We start from the raw sequence: 18,154 nt of genomic DNA on the forward strand, positions 1-18,154 counted from the left end.
TTCTGGCGGAGGAATGGCGAGAGATCGTGGCAGGGGAGCGGTGAGAGATCGTGGTGGAAGATTGCCGAATGTTTGTGGCAGAGGAACAGTGAGAGATCGTGGCGGAGTTGCTGCAAATGAGGGTGCGGGGCCCAGAAGAGCCGAGGGCCCAGGGACAGCACGAGCCAACCCACACTCTGATATGTGTGTGCACTAGGTCCGTGCAGCAGAGTAGTCTCCACTGGATAAAGACTTGGCTCTGTCAAGCCCGTTAGGTGGCTGATGTGCAACGGTCACCACACGTTAACAAAATCCACGCACAGGCATCTTCTACCCCTGGATTTCAGGACTGGAATATCGGGTCCTCCATTGCAACATCTGTGAACCCATGTGGAAGCAAGTCATCCTCGTTCGATGGACCGCCTATGATGATGATGATGGTAAGCCATGTTGGGGCAATCCCTATTACACCCTAGCTCCTACTGCGCGACTGTCTCTAGCGCATGTATTTTGTGCTGATTGTTTCTCACATTCATATATTAACACTTTAATAAAGCTTTCTTTCTCCTTGTGCCTGACTGTTGCTGGACACTGGATCCAGTATTTCTAGTTGCCAGCCTTGGCTGAGTCAGAAGTTCATGAATTCAAGTCCCACTCGAGACTTGAGCTCATAATCCAGGCTGACACTCTCAATGCAGTGCTGAGCGAGTGCTGCACTGTCAGAGGTGCTGGGCTAGAACTTCCATTTTCAGCAGCACCGCCTGAATCTTAGCGGTATTCCAGCAGTTGCGTCTTTCGAACCGCCGAAATACCGCTAAGGTCCGTTCCCCCAATTTTTGCAAGTCCGATGTCAGCAGCGGCGGTACTGGGTGGTAACGGACCGAAGCGGGCGGTAGTGTTGCTCCCCCGGCGTCGGTAATCTACTTGCCTGTATAAAAGCAAGTACGCCCCTAGCAACGAGCCTATCCTCTTCTCTGCGCATGGGCGGACATTCTCCTGCGATTTCAGGGGTCAAGGGTGACCCTGTGAATGCGCAGAGAAGAGAGAGAGGCTCGTTGCTAGTAGAGAGGAGAGAGAGCAGTTGAGAGAAGTCAGAGGAGAAATAAGCATTTGCATTAGCATTGTCAGTTTTTAAAATATACTAATACATCAATAACTTATATATAAAGCAATTAATAAACATATGTTAGATCTCTTAATTCTCCATGAAATACGAACTCCGATTGTAGTTTTAATGTCACTTTATTTTGGCAGACAGCAGTAACAAGCTCTTGGCTTTAAGCCAGGTCTTTGTCCTTCTGAGACCACATGGTCAAAATGGCTGTACTTATACCTGGATCAATTTACAGAAAATAACTCGCCTTCTTTGACCTTATTGGCTCAATTAATAGTCTTTTAACCTTTTAATTGGCTCGCTACCCAACGTCCTAAAATGTCAAGTTGATTGATGACTTAATGCAACATGCTCCCACTCACGTAGCATCTCTGACTTGTTGTCTGTGAATTTTCACAGCCTGTCTAAATGCAGCCTGTTTGAATTCTCTATCACATAAATATATATAATTTCTACAATTTATAAATATAAAATATGCAAGGAAGTGATGGAGGTGGAGAGAGAGCTGGGTGGGAGGAGAAGGGCCATGTGGTTCTCGGAGGAGGCGCATGAAGCGCTGGTGCACGGGGTGGAGGCTCGTTGGGAGCAATTGACCCGGGGTCGGCGCGGAAAACCTGCACCCATCGTCTATCAGAGAATCTGGCGAGAGATCGCGGAGGCGGTGTCGTCTGCCGAGCCAGTCATGCAGGGGGCAAGCCGGTGCCACAAGCGGTGGAACGATAACTGGGTCGGCAAGAGTAAGTAATAACTTTTATCATGCACTGACTAATTACTCTTAATGTAGTGCCATGTTTAATTATGTTGTAAAGCTTGGTGTCATGCATTATTTCCCATCATCGATCGCATTGTGTTTGTCTTCTGTACTTTGATGTGTTCATCATGCAGCACTTGCGTCCTAATGGTATATAAATGGTCCACTCATGGAGGAAAGGACTGGGGATGGTTAATTGGGGATGTCTAACTATGCGTTCCGTAATAGTAGTTGTGAAATTAGTTTACACACAACTTTTGTAACCTTTGCAGAAAAAATTAGCCGGCAATAGGGCGGAGCTCCGCAGGACGGGCAGAGGTCCGCCACAGACGGTCGAACTGTCCGACCCGGGGGAGCTGCTGCAGCCCTGGTGGGCGACCATGATCACACCGCCATGCATATTGGTGCTGAACCAATGCCCGGGGAGGGTAAGTCTTGCATAATTCCCCGGGCTGTGCTGCGGTCATGGAATTCAATGTTATGTCAATATAATGTAGAATGTAATGTAATGCTGGGTACATGAAATGTTGCTAGTTCTGACATGAACTTTTGGCTGATCACACTTGGAAAGCAACAGACTGTTTGGGACTTCAAGTTTTTGTAATGTTATGCAGTTTCTGTCTACTCTGCTTATTATAGTTTCATGTAATGATTCTCGGTAATATATGATGCAGCTGTGTTGCTCCTCTACATAAGCCTGCGCAACGTGAAATGTACTCATGTCACCTCTGACCCCTCCCCTCCCTTCTCTCCCCTGCCGCTAACCATTAATATTATGTTTTACAGTTGCACAGGAGGAGCCGCCTGCACCAAACGCCCCTCCCAGGGAGAACTTATTAGAGGAAGGGACGGTGAAAGAGATGGTGGAAGAGGACACTCCTCAAACTTTTGTGATGGTAGTGGTGGAGGAGGGAGGGGTGGTGGGACTTGAAGGGTCCTTTCTACCTGCGGCCACTGGTTCCTTGTCGGAATCCAACTTTCCTGGATTCCGGTCTGAGGAAGCGGGACCAAGCGGCATGCAACAGCGCACACCGACCCTCATGCTGAATCCGTGGCGCCTGATCCGGCAAGGTGGGAATGCTGCAAGACAGGCAGATGCAAACCTGGACACAGTGGGACTGTCTAGGGTGAGCATCGACGTGGGTCGAGAGCTCCTCCATGCCATTGCTGGGTTGGCCATCTCCAGGCCAAGTCCAAGACCACCGCAACCTCTGTTGTCGAGCTACGGTACGCGGACGATGCCTGCGTCTACGCACATACAGAGGCTGAACTCCAGGACATAGTCAACGTAATTACTGAGGTGTTCGAAAGCATGGGCCTTACACTAAACATCCATAAGACAAAGGTCCTCCACCAGCCTGTCCTCGCCGCAGAGCACTGTCCCCCCAGTCATCAAAATCTACGGCGCGGTCCTGGACAACGTGGACCATTTCCCATACCTCGGGAGCCTCTTATCAACAAGAGCAGACATTGACGACGAGATTCAACACCGCCTCCAGTGCAGCCTTCGGCCGTCTGAGGAAAAGAGTGTTTGAAGATCAGGCCCTCAAAACTGCCACCAAGCTCATGGTCTACAGGGCTGTAGTGATACCCGCCCTCCTGTATTGCTCAGAGACATGGACCATGTACAGTAGACACCTCAAGTCACTGGAGAAATATCACCAACGATGCCTCCGCAAGATCCTACAAATCCCCTGGGAGGACAGATGCATCAACGTTAGTATCCTCGACCAGGCCAACATCCCCAGCATTGAAGCATTGACTACACTTGATCAGCTCCGCTGGGCAGGCCACATCGTTTGCATGTCAGACACGAGACTCCCAAAGCAGACGCTCTACTCGGAACTCCTTCATGGCAAATGAGCCAAAGGTGGGCAGAGGAAACGTTACAAGGACACCCTGAAAGCCTCCCTGAAAAAGTGCAGCATCCCCACTGACACCTGGGAATCCCTGGCCAAAGACCGCCCTAAGTGGAGGAAGTGCATCCGGGAGGGGACTGAGCACCTCGAGTCTCATCGCCGAGAGCATGCAGAAATCAAGCGCAGGCAGCGGAAAGAGCGTGCGGCAAACCAGTCCCACCCATCCTCTCCCTCAACAACTATCTGTCCCACCTGTGACAGGGACTGTGGTTCTTGTATTGGACCGTTCAGCTACCTAAGGACTCATTTTTAAGAATGGAAGCAAGTCTTCCTCGATTCCGAGGCACTGCCTATGATGATGATGATGTCCGCCAACATCGGCACTTTTGCAGCACGCCAGTTGGAGAACATGGCGGAGCTGATTGTGGCGGTGAGGGAGAATAACCAGTCCATCTGTCATGTATGTAACCACAATGTAACACCATTATATTACTGTATACACTCAACCTAGATGCACACCTTGACCACAAGGGGTGAACTTGTGGGAGACACTCCTTACCTGATCACACAGGTATATAAAGGGAGGTCCCACGCAGGGTCATCACTTCTGGAGTCCTGTAATAAAGAGTGGCCTTGTCCCTGGAATGTGCCTTGTGTGGTTTCATACTGTACAGTAAGGACTTTTATATTGGCGACGAGAAACGGGAATTCACGACCCACGAGAATGGCCACCGGTAGCACAGGAACGGTACTGTGTTGGGGAAGACTGGGATAATTTTGTCGAGAGGCTTCAGCAAAGCTTTGTTATGAAAGAATGGCTGGGGGATGCAGCGGCCGACAAGCGAAGGGCTCATCTTTTGACCAGCTGCGGATCAAGACTTACACACTCATGAAGGACTTACTAGCACCCGAAAAGCCGGCGGACAAAACCTTTGAAGAACTTAGCAAATTGATCGTGGAGCACCTCAAACCGGCGAGTAGCATACATATGGCCCGACACAGATTCTGCACCCACCGATGTCATGAAGGACAGAGCATACCGGACTTCGTAGCGGACCTCCGGCGTTTGGCCAGCCTCTGTAAGTTCACAGGCGTCTGCAGGGGGGAGATGCTAAGGGACTTCTTTATCGAGGGCATCGGTCATGCGGGAATTTTCCGCAAATTAATTGAGAACAAGGATTTGACCTTGGAAGCGGCGGCGTTGATAGTTCAAACTTTAATGGCGGGTGAGGAAGAGATTAAAATAATATACGTGCGCAATTCTGCCTCTAATGCGGCGATGGATCAGGGAGTCAACGTCATCAATGCGACTCAGAGCCCCGCAGGCAGGCAGGGGCAGTCCAACACTCCCCAGGCAGCAATAGACCCCAGAGTAGGACTTCAACAGAGACAATGGCAGGCCGAACGGACATTCACGCCATCACAGTGGACAATGCGGCCCGGGATGGGGCCATTGACACCCACTAATAGGGTACTTAAGAGCAGTCAAAGGGACAGTCAGCGCGGAATGCCTGGCCATAGTCCCTTTGTTCCCAACAATGGAAATTTTAACTCATGCTGGAGTTGTGGGGGAAAACACTCAGCCAGATCTTGCAGATTTCAACAATTTGTCTGCAGGAACTTCAATCTCAGTGGCCACCTAGCTCAAATGTGCAGCAAGTCTGCAACCAGGCTAATATATGAGGCGGATGGACCAGAAGAGGGTTCTTTGAGGCAGGATGACTTTTGGGGTAAAACGATGGATGCCGAAGTTCAGCGGGGTCCATGTGGCGAATATTCACAGGTCATACACGAAAATGCCACCAATGATGATGAGGGTTTTATTAAACGGTATCCCTGTACGCATGGAGCTGGATTTACCCATATCCTGCCCAGCAAATGTCCTCAAAACTCTTGCGCCTGATAAAAGCAGGCGCATATCCTACTGTTACAGGTGTAAGAGTTTTAAAACATACAAAAACATAATAAAGTAAAATTTTAAAAACACATTTTATTGTTAAAAACCCTCTCCATTACGGTAAGTTTATTTTTGACCATAATTAAAAATATATTTTTTTTAAATCGGAAAAACATTTTTTTTTAATAAGACATAAATACTGTTAAATATGTGGTGTATTTTTTCTATTTTTTATTAGTATTTGGGGGGGGTTCTCAAACATAATAATAGGAACTCCAACTTACAGGTTCATCGCCAGGCTCCTCGACCTCGTCCTCCTCGATGTCCCTGTCTTCCTCCTCCTCTTCCTCCACCCCTCTCTCCTGAGGTGGTCCGAAAGTCCCATCTGGCAATTCCTGTTCCCTCTTGACGGCTAAGTTGTGCAACATGCAACACACCACAACGAACTCAGCGACCTGCTCAGGATGGTATTGCAAGCTGCCTCTGGAGTGGTCCAGACATCGACAGCATTGCTTCAGCACTCCAATTGTCTTTTCGACGATATTGTGTGTAGCTATATGGCTTTTATTGTAGCGCTTCTCGGCTTCTGTCTGAGTCTTACACAGGGGGGGTCATGAGCCAGCTGACAAGGCCGTATCCTTTATCCCCCAGCATCCAGCATTGACCTTGTGACTGACTCTTAAACAGGTCAGAGCCAGTGCTCTGACGCAAGATGTATACGTCATGGATGCTTCCTGGAAAATTTGCATTTACTGCCATGATTATCTGCTTGTGGTCAACAACAAGCTGCACATTCAGGGAGTAGAATCCTTTTCGGTTTTGGTACACCTCCGCTTCCTCTAAAGATGCTCACAGGGCGATGTACGTACAGTCTATTGCACCCTGGACTTGGGGAAGTTTGCTATTCTCGAAAAATCCAAAGCCCTCTTTGCCTCCCTGGTCATCGGAAAGTTAATAAAATCCATCCTGTGTGCGTAAAACACATCAGTTACCTGATGAATGCAGTGCTGTGTGCCGTGCTGAGAGATTCCACATATGTCACAAGCTGATGCCGATTCATAGAAAGAAAGTGCCGCAGTCACCTTCACCTCGACAGGCAGTGCGGTGCTGATGGCGCTGGTAGGTTACACGTCTGCCTTACTGAGCGTACATATCTCAGTGATTACCTCTTTTTGGAAGCGCAGCCTTCTAATGCACTGCGTATCGCTCAGGTGCAGGTGCGAGTGGTGCTCCCTGTAATTTCATTGGGGATAAGGCCTCCTCCTCCTCAGGAGTCTGCGTCCTATTTCATTGAGCATATAGTGCTCTTCAACGAACCTTCTTCCAGCTCTATTCTACATCATGTAAGTAGTTAGCAATATTGGCACTGAAAGTACAGGCCCCATTTCTTTTAAATTACTCAAAAATGTTTACATGTCCACAAAATTTGTTTGAATTAAAGTAAATGCTATTATTCTAAATATAATCAAAATCCCTTATAAACTGCTCCAGAAATCACTCAAAAAACAATTTCAGGCTGCTGGCAACTTGACACGGCCTTTTCCTCCAAAACAGATGATTTTCAAAGATGGAGTCGTAACGCTGGGATAAGGCATGTTAAGTATGTAAAAAATGGACGGTACGTTTCTCCAGTGATAGCGAGCGGTAAGAACGGGCAATTCGGCAAATTTCGCACTGGGGGTGAAGTTTGTGCGTTTTTTGGGCAGTAGAAATGGGCGGGCGATCTCCAGCGGTAATTGAATGGCGAAATTACCGCTGACGATATTCGGGCGGTGAACGGGCGGTAATTTCCATATTGACCATATTTGGGTGGTAACCGGGCAGTAAATGGGCGGGCTAAGTGGAAATTCTAGCCCGCTGTCTTTTGAATTAGATTTAAACCAAGGCCCCGTCTGACCCCTCAGGTAGATGTAAAAGATCCCATGGCACTATTTGAAGAAGAACAGTGGAGTTCGCCCTTGTGTGCTGGCCAACATTTATCCATCAACCATCAAAAGGAGATTATCTGGTCACTTATCTTACTGCTACCTATGGAATCTTGCTTTGTGTAAATTGGCTGCTAATTTCCCTGTAGTACAACAGCGACTACACTTCAAAAGTAGTTTATTGACTTTGAAGCACTTTAGGTTATCCTGAGCTTATGCAAGGCGCTATATAAATGCAAGTTTTTCTTCCTCTTCTCCCTGAGCCAGTGAATTGCTGCTGTCTATCCTCCAATACTATATTAGTCTAATTTACGATCCAGTTACCGCTCTACCATGCCGCATTCTTCCACCATCAAGTTTAAATGTTTTGCGATGTCTGCCTCTGTGTTCCTCGTTAGTGTCTGCATTCCTGCTCTGCTAAGGTACAATACAACTTTTCTAAACCATTCCATGTATTCTGAAAATAACCCATTACCTCAGAAAATGACATTATTATTATAAAAAATAAGTCGAAGGGAGAAATCAGAGAGGTGCACAGAAGCACATGTCCGAATCAACTCTCACCTCAAAAATTAACAAAAGGTATTGTAAAGAGATGTTCTGAGGGGTAGATCTGGTGGTTGGTATGGTGGTTGGTTGATATGTAAACAAAATGCTGGCCAACTGAGGTTGCAATAATAATAAAGTATTGGAGGGTAGTCAGCAGGAATTCACTGGCTCAGGGAGAAGAGGAAGAAATCTTACATTGATATAGCACCTTGCTTAAGCTCAGGACATCCCAAAGTGCTTCACAGCCAATTAACTACTTTTGAAGTGTAGTCACTGTTATACTATAGAGAAAAATAGCAGCCAATTTGTGCAAAGCAAGATCCCATAGACAGCAATGTGATAATCTATTTTTGGTGGTTGGCCAGGACACCTCGGAGAGAGCTCCCCTGCTCTTCTTTGAATAATGCCATGGGATCTTTTCCATCCATCTGAGAGCAGATGGGGCCTTGCTTTAACATCTAATCCAAAAGATAGCACCCCTGACAGTGCAGCACTCCCTCAGTACTGCACTGGGAATGCCGGCCTGGATTATGTGCTCAGGTCTCGAGTGGGACTTGAAAAGGTGACGCGGCTATCAGCAAGACAAAAATAGAATCCATATGAATAGAGATAAAAGATAGTAAAGGATCAATTACACTAATAGGTGTTGTCTACAGACCACCTAACAGTGGGAGGGAGGTGGAGGAACAAATATGCAGACAAATTAGGGAATGAGTAAAAAACAGAATAATAATCATGGGGGATTTCAACTACCCCGATATTAAATTGACAGAAGAAGTAGGTAAAGGAGATAAGGGATTGGAGTTCCTACAATATACACTGGACTCCTTTCTAAACCAATATGTAAAAAGCCCAACAAGGGAGGATTCGTTATTGGATCTAGTAATGGGGAATGAATCACAGCAGAAAAGAGAAGTAAAAGTAGGGGCACATCTAGGCAATAGTGACCATAATACAATACACTTTAAGATGATAATAGAGAAGGATATAAGTATGATGAAAACCGGGGTAATAGATTTTGAGGGGCTGAGTATAGAACTTGGGAAAATAAAATGGGCAACAATATTGGCAAAAAACGATGTAGAGCAGCAATGGGAAGCATTTAAAATGGTGTTCAACAGACTGCAGGAACAATATATCCCGCTAAAAGGAAAGAACAAACTAAACACTAATGAGACACCATGGGACATGACATTGGATGATGTAATGAGATTAGTAATGAGATAAGTACATTTAAATTAAAAGAGCGGACATATTAAATAAACAAATCAAACTCAAAGAGGATAAAACCCCTGGTCCACGCATTTTAAAAGAATCTAAAAGAATTTATAAGAAGAGACAGCAGAAGCCTTACTACACATACTTAATAATTCGTTAGTAAAAGATGTAGTGCCAGAGGACTGGCAGATAGCTAACATACTACCTATATTTAAGAAGGGGATAGAACACTCAGCTTAACATCGGTGGTAGGAAAAATAATGGAATTCCTACTAAAGGAGAAAATAGAAGATAATCTAGAAACCAAAAATATAACAATGGATTTCAAAAAGGAAAGTCTTGCTTGACCTCATTGAATTTTTTAAAGAGGTAACAGAGAGAGTAGACAATGGTAATGCATTAGATGTAATTTATCTAAATTTTCAAGGCCTTCGATAAAGTACCCCATAATAGACTGATGAACTAGGTTAGAGAATGTGGAGTCAGGGGACAAGTAGCAGAATGGATAGCGAGCTGGCTTTAAGACAGAAAGCAGAGAGTAAGGGTAAAGGGTAGCTATTCACAGTGGCAGAAGGTGGGTAGTGGTGTTCCACAAGGGTCAGTACTGGAACCACAATTTATATTAATGGTTTAGACTTTGGAATCAAAAACACAATTTCTAAATTTGTGGATGACACCAAATTGGGGCCGCTCGTCAATACTGAGGAGGACTGCAACAAATTACAGGAGGACATTAATAAACTTGCAGAATGGGCATATAATTGGCAAATGAAGTTCAACACAGATAAATGTGAGGTCTTACATTTTGGTCGGAAGAATAGGGAGGTCACTTATTACTTGGAGGGTGAGAGTCTGGGTGGGGTAGAGGAACAAAGGGATCTCGGAGTACAAATATACAAATCACTAAATGTTGCAACACAGGTTAGCAAGGCCATAAAAAAGCAAACCAAGGACTAGGGTTTATTTCTAGAGGTATAGAATTGAAAAGTAGGGAAGTTATGCTAAACTTGTATCGAACCTTGGTTAGACCACACTTAGAGTACTGTGTACAGTTCTGGTCGCCATATTATAAAAAGGATATAGCGGCACTGGAGAGGGTGCAGAGAAGATTTACAAGGATGATACCAGAAATGCAAGGGTATACATATCAGGAAAGGATGAACAGGCTGGGTCTCTTTTCTCTTGAAAAAAGAAGGCTGAGGGGGTGACCTAATAGAGATCTTTAAAATTATGAAAGGTTTTGATAGAGTAGATATAGAGAGTGTTTCCACTTGTGGGGAAGAGCATAATTCGAGGCCATCAATATAAGATAGTCACCAAGAAATCCAATAGGGAATTCAGAAGAAACGTCTTTATCCAAAGAGTGGTGAGAATGTGGAATTTGTGACCACAGGGAGTGGTTGAAGTGAATAGTATCGATGCATTTAAGGGGAGGCTAGACAAGCATATGAGGGAGAAGGGAATAGAGGGTTATGAGGAAAGTCAAGAGGAGGCTCGAGTGGAGCATAAACGCCGGCATGGACTGGTTGGGCCAAATGGCCTTTTTCTGTGCCATATATCCTATGTAATTAGTACAAAATACATGCGCTAGAGACAGTCGTGCAGTGGGAGCTAATACAGATTGCCCCAACATGGTTTACCCCAGTATGTGGGGATGGATACAACATGGTGGTGGCAGGCGGAGGAGGGGAGGCGGTGCGAAGCGGGAGTATGGAATGGTCAGGAAGGATAGAATAGTTGTGGATGTGGTGTACTTCAGACACCAGGACGTAAAGGAAGTACATCCTGTAGGAAGGGGAAAATACACAGTGAAATAGTCTGGCTGGTGATTTCTAATGCAAAGAGACTAAAATAGCACTCATGGTTTGGCCATCAGCTCCCAAGTAGAGGAAGGACAGAATACTTTCTGACGAGATAAGGAGGATATGTGAAAGCAAGAAGGCTATATTAATGGGGCAAACAAGTATAAACTAGGAAGTAGTCTAGAGTCATAATTAGTAAATGTAATGCATGATACCATTGTGACCCAGTGCGTCAGGGAGAAGACGGTAGATAGAGAGAAACTGTTTCACACATACGTACCTAAGATTAAATTATAAATTCAAATAGCACGCACTGTTCATTGATAAAATAAGAAGTGAAATGAGGAAGAAACATTAGAGCCAAAAAACCTGCAGGAAGAAGGATTTCTGGGGCTCTAGGTGGGGGGGTAGATGACAGAATTTCAGAAGCCAGGTCAAAAGCGTCATTAAAGGGAACTGGAAATGAATAAAGCCGCAGATGCTAAACATAACATCAGGAAATTCCTCCAGTACTATAGCAGCAAGAGAGTAGTCGGGGAAGAAGTGAGAACCTTAAAGGATGCCAATGAAAGTGAGGATGAGAGAATAATTGTAATGCTGAATGAAAGCTTACTTGGAGTGATCATTACAAAAAGACTTCAGCAACGTCCTCCTGTGATGAAAGTGATCAATGCAGACTTAAGGACTGCATCATCAACCAGATGGAGGGTCCAGCCAGGCTTAGAGGGCTCAAAACAAACAAATCCCCTATCGCAAGGGATTAAGTGAGACATGTGATGACATTTTTGAAAAGATAACAATCATCAGGAGACAGTCAGTGAATTGGGAAAACCCATTCGTGTGGAAACAAGTTAGCATAGAAAGGGGACAACTTTGAACCAGGCAACTACAGACCCATCATTGGAATGTTACAATACCTGGTAAAATAATGGAATCGATCACCACGAGTCAACCTACAGAGACCCTGCATGAGGATATTCTAATAAATACCGGCTGTAGAAGGGAATAATCCTACCTGACTGAACTTGACTTTCTTGAGAACGTTGTCAGTGGTAAAGTTAATAAGGCTGTTACTGAAACTGAAAGCAGTGGGAATTCAGTGTAAAACTGGTGGGTGGATAAAGAAGTGCGTGAAGGAAAGATAGCTTGTTCAGGGAATTATGTTACCGAGTGGAGTGGCCCAGGGAATGGTGCCAGAACCTCACTGTTTCTGATCCACACGAATGAAACCAATGGAAACTGGTCAAGTTCACGGATGATACTAAACTAGCAAGAGCTGTCGAGATGGACGGAACTAACAAAGGGAATTGGATAAAATCTGCAATTGGGCACATCAGTAACATGAAATTCAATCCAGACAAATACAAGGTACGACGCAGGGGCGGGAAAACCAAATGTCTCAAGAATACTATGGATGGGATCGATACAGCTCAAGGTGAAGGAGAAAGGGATGGTGATGTTATAGTAGTTTTGTCATGTAGCACATCAAAACACTGTGGGACAACTATAAACATTGCAAATAGAATGCTGAATTATAATGCTGGGTCAGTGAGTATAAGCTAAATGTTGTTATAGTATAAATAGGGTCACTTACAGAGTGGCAAAAGGTCGTCTTGCATAGAGCAAAACTTAGCTTCCAACCCCCTAACCTCTCCATTGCAGAGACAGTCTACTTTCACCTCCATAACATCTACCCCTGCCTTAGCTTAACTCTGCCTTTCTTGAAATTTGGCCTCTTGTTCATCACGCACTCCCTTCGACCCACCGTGGAAATTTGCAACCCACGCCGGATCTCTTCCTCGCCAAAAATTGTTGCATTTTTTACACATGAATAATGGCATGTGCATTAAACTCAGTTATTTCCTCAGCAAATTCTGGGCTATTGTTATTTGTACTTCGGTGTTTTAGTTGTTGCTTTATCCTGATTGAATTGCATAGGTTTTGTCATTTAGAAAGGGTTGTTCTTAGTGCTGTTCTCTCATTGGTGGGTAAATCTCAAACCAGAACATCAAGACCAGTTAGTATCGGTAACCTTAGATTTGTGCAAATTAAAGGAACATTTTAAACATTACCCAAGAGGCTCCATGCTGCACTTAAACAACCCATGGAGACAAAAACCTCTTTATAGAGACAGAAAATACTCACCATAAATTACTTTGACGCTTTAGTAAAAATATTAAATCTATTGCCAGCCTGGAGACCATCGAAGTTGGGTCTCCCTTCCTGTTACACTGCTTTGGTGACATCAGTAACTTCTCAGCATGGCTCCATGGTAAACAGGAGCACGGTTTCAAACCAGTGAGACAATCGGCATGAGCCATATAACCCCAGGTAACGACACAATAAGCCGCTAGATATTTAATAACTGCCACCTATTAGAAACGGTGCCTAATGGTTTTCGGCTTTTACCTGACACATACCCGCAGCAAGTCAAGGACCCCTCACCCCTGTGAAAGATCAGATTTCTGGCACCTTGGTAGTGCAGGGTATTGGTGTGCTACTGACCCAAGGAACACAGGTTTAACTCTGCAATTTACTGCACAGTAAGTTCTCAGTCTCAGCTTCATCTTCTGAAAGCAGCAAAGTGTTGGTACATGATGGAGAGAGTGTTATGTCTTCAGATGCTCTAATAATGACTCCACAAGACAATGTGTTATGCTTGAACTGTAGTGACCTTAGTCCATTTAATGTAACTCCAGAGTGAGGATCACACCTGGTGGCCTGCCTTTTATACTAGGCCTGGCACACCTGTACAGGTAACCTGCAAGTCTCCCACTGCTGTGCCCTCTGGTGGCACACCTTGTAATAGTACAAGCAGTAACCATGTAGGATACATGACAGAGAGAGATACCCTAGCCTAGCAACAGTTGAGAGAGAGAAAGAATGACAGATTACCCTAGCAACAGCCAGTGTTCATGATTGAAGTAAGGCCTTGGGATATTTATAGTAATGCCATACTATAAACTTGCTACTACATACTACTACAAATTACGTGAAAGATTGTTGATGTAGAGAAATGTAAACTTGTGTGTGTAAGAATCGGCTGAAGGACGGAGCACTGACTACCACAAAAGGCAAGGCCATTTCCAGTTTGATAAGGAGAAAACAGTGTATAAAAAAAGCTTTTGTGTTAAGTTTTAGAATAGAGAAACATACAAGGATGAGCACATGCCTATGTTCAGATCTGCTGACAAAACTTTGCTTGTAAATTGCATTATACTCTGAAGAAATTATACTCCGCTTTTAAATTGTTTTTTTATGTTAAAGTAGAAAAAAATTAAATGGTTATAATAATAAGACTGAATTCATTACCACCCAAGTGAACAACAGAAGATTGTTTAAAACACTTGCCCAGAGTACAAGAAGCCGAATCATTTCACAGGCTTGATTATTTTTAAAGCTAATTTGTGCCATTTTAATCCTACCTACGGTAACTGGGGTATGACAAATTATCCTGTACGAGAATGTAGTGTGCGTGGGCTGGGGTTTTTTTTGTGCTGTAGGAAGTGTGGGTTCTGACCTTTTCATTGATCTCATAAATAGTTCTATATTTACAATGTGAAAGGTGATCAAATTCTTGTACATAAACACCCTTTTCGTACAATGAATCCTTATTTTAAAATATTCTACCTAAATTATACATGAACCAATTTGCAAAGCCACAACATGATGGATGAGGGATAAATATTGTGCAGAACCGGGAGAAATCCCCAGCTGTTTTTCAGAAAGTACCATCAGAACAGGCAGATTGTGTGACAAAGCAGCACTCCCTCCGCGCTGCACTGGAGTGTCAGCCTAGGCTTTGTGTACAAGTACCTGCAGTGGAGCTTATTGACATTTCACAGCTTAACTAGAACAGACTACCTTTTAGATTTAAAAACAAATGTGGTTTATGTGTTTACTGGCTCATTTTACATAATTTACCACATATCCTTCATAAAATAAAACACTCCCTTATAGTGAGATCATTTTTTGTTGATTACTGGTGGGGGAAAAACAGAGAACTTTGATATTTTCCACCACTGCGGTCACGTTAAAAAAACAAGTCAGTTTGGGTGGTACGGAAAGAGGTACTGGTTCAACATACCAGATCGCAGAATGGGCCAGGTCTGTTTGCATCCAATTGGTGCCCAAGTACTAACTTTCAAAACTGGGCTCATATTGAGGAAACACAAATCTGCCCACACAGAGGAACAATATTGCAGACACATCATACTCCACACCACTGTGAGCTTCCCAACAGCAACTCAAGACTGCAGTGGGCAAGGCCTGATAGATGGTCATTTAACCATCTTCTGGTCAAGAGAGGAGGTTAGGGATAAACCTAAAGGGAAATGAATAAGTAGAAGTGGTAAAATATGTTTTATATCTATCATACATATATGATAGGTATCAGCCGTGGTTCAGTGGTAGCACTTTCACCTCTGTGTCAGAGGTTGTGGGTTCAAGTACTCCATAAACCTGAGCACAAAAAGTCGGCTGTTGTTCCAGTGCAGTACTGAGGGGTGCTGCACTGTCAGTGGTGCTGTGTTTTGGATGAAACGTTAAACCGAAATCCCATCTGCCCTCTCAGGTGTATGTAAAAGATTCCAAGGCACTATTTCAAAGAAGAGCAAGCCAATATTTATCCCTCAACCAACATCACTAAAAAAGATTATCTGGTCGTTATCTCATTGCTGTTTGTAGGATCTTGCTGTGCTCAAATTAGTTGTCTTCTTTCCGACATTACAACAGTGTAACTACTAGGTGTGGCCTCACCAATTCCCTGTACAGTTGTAGCAGGACTTCTCTGATTTTATACTCTATCCCCCTTGCAATAAAGGCCAATGGAAGGATCACTTGCTGTACCTGCATACTAACTTTTTGTGTTTCATGCACAAGGACCCCTAGGTCCTTCTGTACTGCAGCACTTTGCAATTTTTCTCCATTTTAACACATAATTTATACTAAATAATATATAAATCGGGGTGGGGGTTTTAATAAAAACACATGTTGAACATTTGGGTGGTGGAATGATCTTTCACAAGGTTTAGAGGGCGAAAGTTTCCACTTTCTATCTGAGCTCAAGAAACAACAGCCTGCGTTTCGGGGTATTCCGGATACTGGCCTTAAACCTCAGTGGGAAATTTGCAAAAAAAATAGTGGGCGGTCCGATGACATGAGCAGGTTTATCAAGATGGAAAGTTCCAATATAGTTTTATAAAAAATGGTTCCTGTTTCAGTTTTGATGCGCTCACTGGGGTTTCTGAAACGCATTGTATAAAGTGCTGGGTGTGTGAAGCTCTATCAACACTGAGCGAGGAGTTGAGAAGGACCACGAGTCATCATGGGCCATGAAGATCCAAACTCCGAGGGGTTCGTCTACTTTTTAACGAAGGATTATTTAGGGTTTGCACTGGAAGGATCCCGATCAGGACCTGCCACGAACAGCGTGGCTGAAACTCTGCGGCGGTCCAGCTCCTCCTTACAAAAACATGAACAGGAATTCGAGCTTTGCATTAACAAGCTCAATGTCGGTTCCATAGAGGAGGCGAAGCGAGCGTTCCCCATTCTAATGAGGGAAGTCTACTCAGATGGGGCTGATAACTGGGGCAGACTTGTGACTCTGTACGCTTTTTGCGGAGTGTTAGTCAGACACTTGAGAAGGCAAGGCATTCCAGAGGGACAACTGATTGAGGACATAGCCCAGTGCATGGCGCAACACACCTGGACTCACAAAGCTGCGTGGATCAAGGAGAATGGTGGCTGGGTAAGAGATATTTTAAACTTCATCAAAAGCTTTTATTTAGATTATTTTCAGGTCATGAAAGTTCGTGGATGAACCAACTTGCTCCTTAAGGAGTCCCCTCATCTTCATTTAAGTTTAAACATTTGGAGCAGATTTGCAAGATGCTTGCCTTTCCATAGGACTAAATATGGAATTTAATTTGCCACATATAGTCCTTGCTGAGTCATTTACTGAATATATTATTTAGTTGCTATATTGTGTGGAGGGTATTCACTCACCAATGAAGGGCGTGTTTTAACTTTCATCCCAGTGATTATCATCATAAGCAATCCCTCGGAACCGAGGAAAACTTGCTTCCACTCCTGAATAATACGAGAGCCACAGTCCCTGTCACAGGTGGAACAGACAGTCGCCGAGGGAAGGGGTAGGTGGGACTGGTTTGCTGCACGCTCCTTCCGCTGCCTGCGCTTATTTTCTGCATGCTCTCGGCGATGAGACTCAAGGTGCTCATTTCCTTCCCGATGCACTTTTTCCACTTAGGGCGGTCTTTGGCTAGGGACTCCCAGGTGTCAGTGGGGATGTTGCACTTTATCATGGAGGTTTTGAGGGTGTCCTTGTAACGTTTCCTCTGCCCACCTTGGGCTCGCTTGCCGTGTAGGAGTTCCGAGTAGAGCGCTTGCTCTACAAGCAATGTACAAATGAGGGAGGTCTGCCTTAATACACACTTCCAGAAACAAATACTGTTCTCCCATTACCTCAGTCTATTACTTCTTTCCCGCTTCAAACTGGGGTCGGGTGTTACATTACTTTTTGTCGCTCAAGTAATAATGTGCACAGTGCACACTGACCTTGCTCTGCTTGTGACGGGCATCTGAACAAACTGAGCTAACACATGCAGAAATATCATACACATTGCCCAAAGCACTAGGCAAAAAATGCATGCCAACTTTTTCCCTTGTTCCTCACTGGGGTATGATTCTATAGTCACCGAGCATCTTCCACCAAGCATTCATTGGATAGCGAGTATCACTGGGCTAATTGACCATTTGGCATAAGAGACAAGTGCGTTTTGTCTTCAGCAGATGGTCCACACACCTGCACTTCCAACAAGAGTCACTAACTATTGAGGAGCAATCACTTACATGATTTTTCCTCCTCTTAATTCAGGGATGCTAGAGTTTTCTTGAGCATCTCTGCCTGCATCTCAACTTCAGATCAGATCCTTTGCTTCATGGTGTTGTGTTCTGATGCTGCAACATACAACTAACTGCCCTTATTGCAAGTTATTCAGAGGGCATTGAGCTGGGGACAGGAACAGCAGAAAATTACTGG

The 18,154-nt window shown here is 44.4% G+C and overlaps 1 protein-coding gene across 1 annotated transcript in view; it reads left to right on the plus strand.

Annotated features, from left to right (window-relative positions):
- Positions 1 to 18,154, plus strand: part of LOC139227723 (bcl-2-related protein A1-like) — a 46,248-nt gene that overhangs the window by 27,342 nt on the left and 752 nt on the right. Inside the window, exon 2 of the mRNA XM_070858700.1 lies at positions 16,317 to 16,843. Within this exon, the coding sequence (XP_070714801.1) occupies positions 16,421 to 16,843 (423 nt within the window). The 5' untranslated portion in view covers positions 16,317 to 16,420. The remainder of the gene's footprint in view (positions 1 to 16,316; positions 16,844 to 18,154) is intronic.

Source organism: Pristiophorus japonicus, chromosome 17 (assembly GCF_044704955.1).
Source record: "Pristiophorus japonicus isolate sPriJap1 chromosome 17, sPriJap1.hap1, whole genome shotgun sequence".
Taxonomy (NCBI): Eukaryota; Metazoa; Chordata; class Chondrichthyes; family Pristiophoridae; genus Pristiophorus; species Pristiophorus japonicus.